Genomic DNA, 9,478 nt, shown 5'->3' on the forward strand with positions numbered 1-9,478 from the left:
AGAGGGGGGGCGGGGGAGAGAGAGGGGGGGCGGGGGAGAGAGAGGAAGCTTGGCACCTCCCCCCTTCAGTACAGACTCAGGTGTTTATCGCATCGAGGGCGGCCATTCCGCCCATCGTATCTGCTCTGTTCAACAATGCGGGTGAATACCTAAACAGCGTTTAAATGTTTCCAGATCGCGGCAGGGCCTCCACCCCCCTTCTGGGTGAAAACATCTCTCAACATTCTTCTTAACTTTCTACCTCGGGTCTGCGGCGGAGGGACGGGGGCCTCGAGGTTTTGTAGCGCCGTCAAAGCTCGGAACACAGCGGGCAGCCTCGGAGAGGCCGCGGGTAAATGGAGCTGCGGCCGCTCCGGGTTCCTGCAGCTCACTGCCCGGACACTCACAGCCAGACACCGGGGGGAAGGGAAGGCCAGCGACCACCTCTCCCCCGGGCAACCAGCTCCAAATAACTCAACACCGGGAACGCCTGTGAAGGAAAGGCCCCTGAGGAGCACACAGCCCGGCACAATAAACCACCCTGTCACCGTCCGCTCGACCCGCCGAAATTCTGATCCAGAACATTCCAGGAGGAGGCGTAGCAAGAACCACGCATGCGTAGCTTGGGAGTCTCCATGGAGAAGGGGGCGGGGGCAATAGAGCGGCGCAGGCGCATCACGCCAGCCAAAGGGGCGGGGTCTCAGGGACCGATTGAGGGAACTGGCAGCGGCGCAGTCGCGTGCATACGCGCTGGGAAAAGGGGCGGGGTCTCCCCGCAAGAGTGGAGCGGGTCTGGATCCGGAGTGACGCAGGCGTAGTTAGGTGTTTCCGGACGGAATGGGCGTGGTCCCGTCGGAGGGGGCGGGGCCGAGCTGCCCGTCGCCGTGTTCCCGCCGTTACGCCGAAACTTTGCACGAGAGAGGACGGAGAGTACGCGGCGGGAAAGTGCGGGGTCGGGGTTTGGCGTCCGACCCGGACGAGAGGAGCCGTGTCCGGGACCGGGCGGGGCCGCGCTTTACGACCGAGGCTCCGCCGCCGCTGCGCCTGGGAATTTCCTGATGTTACGCCGCTGATGCACTCTGGGAAACTTCCTGCGCTCACGTGATCGCAGGCGGATGTGAGGCAATTGGAAGGTTTGAGGATTCCCCTCCTCCTCCTCCTCCCCTTACAAACAATCTCCTCAAAGTTTGCTGCATCTGGCTCCACAAGGAGCAAATTCCCTTCCCATCTCTGCACAGGCTTGTTCACTGAGACTTTGCACTTGAGCATCTCTCCCCTCATCACCCCACTGAGTGCAACAGTCTCACCATCATCATCACCCTTACATCTTGTAACCCACTCCCACTATCACCCAACAAGAGACATAGGACACTATGGCATTCCCCATGGGCATTCCTCTCTACACAATTATTGTGGAAGATGAGGAGGAGGAGGAGCAGCAGCGAATGGAGGCCAAGAGGATACGGCAGCATGGCAAAAGACATCACCCAACCAGGTACTATCCACCTCAGCGTATCTACAGGCAACGCAGGTCCTTTGAGGACCTGTCGGAGGATCTCTGCATTCGGAGGGTGCGATTATCTAAGGGTGCCATTGCCAATCTGTGTGAACTCCTTCGTGAAGATCTTCAGCCGCACTCCACTGCCAGGACAGCCTTGTCTGTTGAAATGAAAGTGACCACCGCTCTGAATTTTTTTGGCACTGGATCCTTTCAAGGCGCCACAGGGAACATGTGCAATATCAGCCAAGGAGCGGTGAGGGCAGCTATTCAACAGGTCACGGATGTGCTCTTTAACAGAGCTCCAGGATTCATCAACTTTGGCATCACGCCGAGGCAACAGAGGGAACGAGCGAAGGAATTCTGTTACATTGCGGGATTTCCCAAAGTTCAAGGTGCCATAGGTGGCACCCATGTAGCACTGAAGGCACCAGCAGAACAGCCACTTATATTTGTGAATAGGAAAGGATTCCACTCATTAAATGTTCAAATTGTCTGCGATGCTCACCAGAAGATCCTGTATGTAAATGCTAAGCATGCAGGAAGCTGTCATGATGCTGTAATTGTACAGCACTCAACTCTCCCTGACCTCTTCCATGAAGATAACCACGTTCAAGGATGGCTTCTTGGAGACCAGGCATACGCATTGCAAACGTGGCTCATGCCTCCACTCAGCCAACCGAAAACCCAGGCCGAGGAAGCGTACAACAAAGCACAGGCAGCAACGCGGGCTGTGGTGGAGAGGACCATAAGACTGTTAAAAAGCAGGTTTCGTTGCCTGGATAGATCCAGTGGAGCTCTGCAATACACACCCCAAAGGGTGGCACGAATTGTCATAGCATGCTGCGTGCTGCACAATTTTGCGCTGCAGGAAGGCCACCTATTTAACATAGATGATGAGGAGCCACTGCTGCCTGAGGAAAGGGAGTTGCAGGCCCCCCCGTTTGAGGAGGATGAACAGTTGGAGGATTCATCTCTGATTGCTGCGAGGGCCATCCAAAATCAGATTGTGCAGGAAGAGTTCAGCCATTGACGATGTAGCAGTTTTCTCTTTCTTTGTCAAATACCAAGCAAGTTATCTTCCTTGAAACCACTACCAACCTTAGTACATGACTGCTGAGCAGCCCTCAATGCCCAAAAAGCACTGTGACAATATTTATGACCGGAGTATATATGTTCACGCCAGTTAAATGTTCCTGTTCTGAAATGACTTTGTTATTCACGAGTGACCAGTGCAAAATGTACAGTAATAAAGACATGTTGTACAGTAGAAGCAAATGGATATAGTGCTTGTTATTTACATCCTGATTCATCTTGATGATAGGCTATCACTTCCGATCTCAGTCATTGGTTACTACTGCTTTGTACAACCTGAGGGCCAGGCTGACAGGTGATGAGTGGCACCACCTGCTGTACTGAAGGGGCCATAGGACTGAAGTGGCTGTCAACCCATTGGCGGCTGGGGCGTATTGAGGAGCTGCTGCTGGCTGTTTATCTGGACGGAGCTCATGGGCAGCCTGGTCTCGTCTATTGTCATCAAAGCGTGAGGAGGACTGGCATATGCCATTGTCCTGAGAGGTGCCAGGATCAGGCAGGTGGATTTGAGTCATCAAATGGAGCTTAAGCTGCCCACTGCACTTTCAGGCCAGAACACAATTAGGCCAGAACTTGCACCACCTCATATGTAGCTGTTTACCCAGGAAATTTGCATGAGATACCTGCTCCTGCTTGTGAACAGCATAACTTTCTAATGCAGTGGACGTAGCAAATTGCAGTATTAACAGCATTGTTTTGGGTAATTGGATTGTTTGCAAACTGCTCTTTCAAATCTCTAGCAAATGTAGGTGTAGTGTTTACATAATGAATGCAAAACTTTTCTAAACTCATAACGCTAATTGTTTTGCAAATATAATGGATCTCCCCATACCTGTCAAAGGGAGTGTTCTGTGATAATTCTCACATTTGCTCAAGGATGCACTGGTGTTTGCAGTGAATGTGTCTTCTCCTGTTTGACTTTGTGCATTAAATAACTTCAAGTCACTAATGGACAAAACAGCAAAATACTATTTACGGTAACCACTAACTTTAACTTAATAGCTGTACGTTTTACTATTCCTATGAAGTAGAAAATGTCAGTGTTAGTGAACTGATGGATCAAAATGGACTTGAAGTAAAATCCTCCAGGATTACATATAATAAGGTTGTTCACCTGCTTACTACATCAATTACAAATACAGTAGCACTATGTCAAATATGCACACTGCATGTAGCTGTGCTGTAGCTTGTAGCTCTACTTTGGAGGAGAAATCTCTAAATCTGGTGCATTGTAAATAAGGGAGGGCTCTTGTCAGAAGTAATTGTTTTTAGACCATTCCTGAGATTTAGAGAAAATAATCTAAGCTAACACTTCATTGTGCACTGTGGGAGGTCAGAGATGTTGAAGCTTGGCCTATCGGTCCTTTCAGTGGTTGTCAAAGATCCAGGAACATTATTTAAAGAATGGCTGCAGAGCTTTCTTGGCTAACATTTATCCTACAGCCAACACCATTAAAATGGAATATCTGTTGCCATATCTCATTGCTGTTTGCCTTGCATTGCAACAGTGAATACACTACAAAAAAAGTACTGTACCCCATTGGTACTGAACCATCAGGGTGCCCTGATCTAAATGGTGCTACCTTAACACAGATTTTTCTTTTTATATACTGGCATTATATTGGGGTTCCTTGCTGAATGCTTCATGAGTCCGAGCATCAGGATTACAGTGTGCAGAAGCACATAAGATTTACTGAGCAGAAGGAGACCATTTGACCATATGGCTCTCCCATATCTGTCAGTGCTGCCTGCTGCACAGAGAATGTTAAAAGGCTATTCAAGTGAAATTTCCACTTCTGTCAGCCTGAACAAAACAGGAATGTTACAGCACAAGAAATGGGTAGGGAGAACTTAAAGGACAATTACAAAATTGTGATGTAAATCAGAAATTGTCAGAAGTGCAGATCAGATTCCGAAAGAGAAATCAAGTGAGAATTTACTCTTCAAGAGGTTGATTGGGTTTTTTAGAATTAGTTTTTTTAATGAAGCATGTGTTAATTCCTGCATCCTAAAGTTCCATGTATAATGTTTCTTCTAAATCAGTGCTAACCATATGCAGATTAGTTTGAATTACTGAAAACTCTCATACTTAAGAAACAGGAACAGGATGTGTGGTTCTTTGAGTCTGCTTCATCATTCAAGATTTTTCCTTGGCCTTAACTCCCTTTTCCTTGGCCTTAACTCCCTTTCGAATTCCATCCATCATATTCTGTGATTTTCCTAGAGTCCAAAAATCTGTTTATCTCGGCTGTGAATATAATGAATGAATGAACGTTCACAGCTTGGGTACAGAATTCCAAACATTCATAACCTTCTAAGTGAGGAAATCTCATTTCAGTCTGAAATAGCCATTACCTTATTCCAGGACTGTGCCCTAATCCCAAGCATTCCTGCCAAGGGAAAAATTGCCCTTCAGCATCTACCTTGTCAAGTCCTCGTATGTTTGCACGATATCATCTTTTATTCTTTAATACTGCAAAGTATTAAAAAGTATTACTGCAAAGTATGGGCCCATTCTACTTTTGTAGGACAATGTCTTATCCCTAGGAATCTAGTCAGCCTTTATTGCGCCATGGTGGGTGGCACAGTGGTTAGCACTGCTGCCTCACAGCGCCAGAGACCCAGGTTCAATTCCTGTCTCAGGCAACTGGCAGTATGGAGTTTGCACATTCTCCCCGTGTCTGCGTGGGTTTCCTCCCACAGTCCAAAATTGTGCAGGTTAGGTGAATTGGCCATGCTAAGTTGCCCGTAGTGTTAGGTGAAGGGGTAAATGTAGGGGAATGGGTCAGGGAGGGTTGATGTGGACTTGTTGGGCCGAAGGGCCTGTTTCCACACTAAGCAATCTAATCTAATCTAAATGTAAAGAAAATCATTTATTTTGAGGAATAAAACTCTGCATGATATTCTACGTGCAGTCTCTCAAAAACCTGTACAAATGCAGCTAGAATTCCCCTCATTTATTTTCAAAAGCCCCTTGCAATACATGCCTGTGTATCATTTACCTTTGTAATTACTTGCTGTATCTACTGTATATGTGAACTTTCTGTGTATCTCGTACAGGACATCAACATCCTTCTGAACACCAATATTTAACAGTTCCTCACCATTAAAAGGAAATATCTGAAGTAAATAACTTCACATTTCCCCATACTATTATTCACCTTGTTGTTCTCTCACCTAATCTATATCCCATAACAGACCTATCTTCCTCAGAGCTCATTTTACCACCTAGCTTTGTGTTGTCAGTAAACATGGATATATTACACCCAAGCCTTTCATATAAGTCATTAATAGAGGTTGCAGATAGATGAGACAGCATTGCTAATCCCCGCAGTACCATGCTAGTTCCTTTTTGTAAAACCATGTTGCTTTTGTCAAATCATGCTATGATCTGCTAAGTGCAATATGACTTCCTTAATAATAAATCCCAGCTGATGTTAGGTTAGCTGGCCTGTACCTTATTTTGGGTAATTCCCTATTTTCTATCTCCTTTTTATTTGATTAGCGTTGTGACATCCAATTTCCTATTGGGACCATTCTAGAATCTGGAGAGTTTGGAAAGTCATTGCCAGTGCAACTGCCTCTAGAGCCCTCAGATAGACACCATCAGGCATTGAAGGTGTGTTGGATTTTATTTCAAGATTCTCCAACATGTTTTCTCCGCTGATATTAATTACCTTGAATTCTCATTGCTTGGCTGTCTATTCCCCCTGTTTAACCATCTGTATGCCTTTTCCGTTGGTCTAAACAAGTTCAGAATTTTCTCTCCTCAAACCTGTATAATTGGCTTTCATTAAATTTAAAATTTTTATCTGCAACTCGCAAATGTTGCTTTCAAACTTGGAATTTAATTATATTCTGCTGAAATTACTAATTAAAACCCGCCCCATTATATGATGCTAAATCCAAGTTGCTTTATCCCAAGTTAGTTCCACAACATATTGTTCTAAGAAATTATTGTGAAATTATTCCCCCAATTTGGCACCACCCTCTTGACCTGTCCATCATCTTTCCCATCTATCCGCTCCACCTTCCTCTCCGACCTATCACGTGCTTTTTCAGCACCACACTCTCGACTCTGATCTCCAACATCTGCAGTCCTCACTTTCTCCTTCCAGACCATCTTTGCTTATTTGATGCAACAGTCGATACAGAGATTAATTACACCACAATTTTCAATTGCCTTTTGCTCCAAGCTCTGATTATTTCTTCCTCAATGCTCTGTTGAGTGGTAGTACAGGGATCCTATAAACTACTCCCACCAGTGTTTTCTCATCATTGCTATTTCTAATCTTTGTAAAGATTTTACTTTGTGATCTTCTGAACCAGATCCGCTTTGAGTGATGTCGTTATGTCATCCTGTGGCTTTGGGACTACACCTCCCTTTCCTTTCTGTTTGTTTTTTCAGAGTGTTGTGTACCCTGAAATGTTTATTTTCCCAGCCTTGGTTACATTGCAATCTTGTCTCTGTAATGGCAATTAGATATAAACCATTTATCCCTATTTGTGCCACTAATTCATCTACTTTATTGAAAATATATTGTTCATTCAGATAAACGTTTTTTTCACTACTGTTGTTTGCATGGTCCTTATTCACTTACGCCTTGTTGTCTTTAAACACTACGTCCTGCTCCATTTATCATTATTTACATAATTAAAATTTTTTGTTGTCTTGACCTTTACTTTAGATTTCTAACTCTCCATTTGCCTTGAACCCTGTCCCTTCTTTCTCTAGTTTAATAGCATATTCTCAAGCCCTGTCAGACAATTCACCAGGACAATATTCTTTGCACAATTTAAATGGAACAATGGAACAACTATTCCTTAAATGACTACTGATGCCACTGATCCATTAATCTTTAATCTGCTTGGCCCTATGCTAAGAAAATATTTATTTCAATATTCACAAATCTTCCACTAGCATAGTATCTGTTAACCTAATTTTCAAATCTACCTCAGTCAGTTTGACACTAAGATTTATGTAATTGGCTTTGTTTGAGTTCAGTACTTTAGCTTGGGACTTTGTGTGTTCCTCAAACTCAGTGTGAGTTCTATCACATGCTTACTGTTTCCCAAAGGGTCCATTACTATGCGATTACTAATTAACCCCAACATAAAGATCCCAATTCCCTGGATTGCTCAAAGATATATTATTTTGGGAAACTGAAATGCATTTTATAAGCTTATCTTCTAAACTAATTTTACTGAAATATTTTGTCAAATGTAACAGAAGTTTAAACTCCCCTCTGAATACTGCATTGTTTTTGATAAAATCTATAATAATAGCTTTGTCCAAAAGACGTTTTAGTGGACTAGTTTTAGGGGCATATTTTTGGTAGGTTCATATGGCTGGTGAGGCATATCAGGCCTATGGACAACTGTAGGACCTCTTGCATAGGTAGGGACGTGGGATAAGGTGATGATGGTATAGAACGGTGAGCAGTGGAAGGTAAAGAGAGTCCAACGACAAAGATACCAAGATTGTAGATAATTTTCTTTCATGAGTGATGGGGGTCCAAAAGTGGGATGGCAATGGTAGGTAGAAGGTATGGAATTTGTATGATTTAGAGGTGGATGCCATCTGGTGGATGAGATAATGGATTTGATTACATATGGTAAAATCAAAATAATTATTTGGTGGTACTTATCAATTGGATGCTTTTCAACATGCTGAAAATTAGGATTCACCAGATTTGAATGAAAAAAGTCAAATGTTCTTAGGTTAATTAAATAAATGCACTAATGTTGGTTCTATAGACAAAGATTATAAAATTCTTTCACCTCCAGAGTTTCTACAGTCAACCTTCAATGACAATTCCATCTCACAACCTTAAAGTCCACGAAGGAGCAGTTACAATGTTGCTTGAATCCTAAACAAGGATTTTGCCATGGAACAAGAATCATGATGGTAGATGCTGAAATTACACAACAAGTAAATTTCAAGGAAATAGTGTTTTTATTTCTTAAAAAGAAATTGAACCCATCAGATGTAAAACTGCCTTTTCAACTCAGGAGAAATCAATTCCCAACTTATTATTACTTTTATTATAATTAAAAAGTCACAAGGCCAGAATCTTGACAAAGTTTGTGTTTGTATCCCGAGATCTGATTTTACACGTGGACAGCTCTATGTAACTTCTTCTGGAGTGCAAAGTTTTGATTTTGTTAGAGTCTTTGGTGAAAGAATAGCTAGTAATCCTGTATTTAAAGAAATATTGTTGAAATAAAGATATCAATTTGACTGTAAGTTTTCAGGTTTCTGCTAGTTTCCTCTTATTTGTTGATTGGTTCACCGCCCAAAAGTGTAGCTCCTATCATTATAAGTTATTCTCACTCATATTTATTTCTTTTTCTATCCATATTGGTGCTACTTCTCTTCAAAGCCAAGATCCGTCCAAACTACTGACTCTGATGCCAACCTTTCATATCTAGCCTTGTCCATTTTACCTGTAACATTTTGAAATGTCAAGTACTCTGGAACATTTAGTTTCCAGCCATGGTCTCTGTGCAACTACGTCATTCAGATGGACATTAGATCAAGCACAGTAATCACGAACTGTCTCTTGCATTGGCATTGTGTATTCACATGAAGCACTCCTAATTTTACCTTATTGTTTTGTCTGAACAGTTTGATTAAAAAATATCTATCTTTACCATTTTCCTTGATTTGACCTTATTTCACAGATGCACTGTTAGAGTTAAAACATTTTGTTCCTTCCTGACACAATGTCTATCTTGATGCAAATTGTTGCACAACTTTATGGCCTTCACTTTACTCCTCAGGTGTATAAATGGCCCATTCATTGTACCCTCCCTATATATTTCTCCATCGACAGCCCTAATTATAACTTTGCCAGGATATTAGCTCAAAACCTGGTTTAAATAGAGCCCACCCCAATGGGAAAA

At 43.0% G+C, this 9,478-nt stretch overlaps 1 protein-coding gene across 1 annotated transcript; it reads left to right on the forward strand.

The window, feature by feature from the left end:
- Window positions 1-725: 725 nt before the first annotated feature.
- Window positions 726-6,621, forward strand: LOC122558515 (putative nuclease HARBI1). Its single transcript, XM_043707188.1, has 2 exons — window positions 726-3,549; window positions 6,078-6,621. Exon 1 carries the CDS (start codon window positions 1,353-1,355, stop codon window positions 2,508-2,510), a length of 1,158 nt encoding a protein of 385 aa, XP_043563123.1. The 5' UTR covers window positions 726-1,352; the 3' UTR covers window positions 2,511-3,549; window positions 6,078-6,621.
- Window positions 6,622-9,478: the final 2,857 nt, after the last annotated feature.

The sequence above is a fragment of the Chiloscyllium plagiosum genome, chromosome 17, assembly GCF_004010195.1.
Source record: "Chiloscyllium plagiosum isolate BGI_BamShark_2017 chromosome 17, ASM401019v2, whole genome shotgun sequence".
NCBI classification, from domain to species: Eukaryota; Metazoa; Chordata; class Chondrichthyes; order Orectolobiformes; family Hemiscylliidae; genus Chiloscyllium; species Chiloscyllium plagiosum.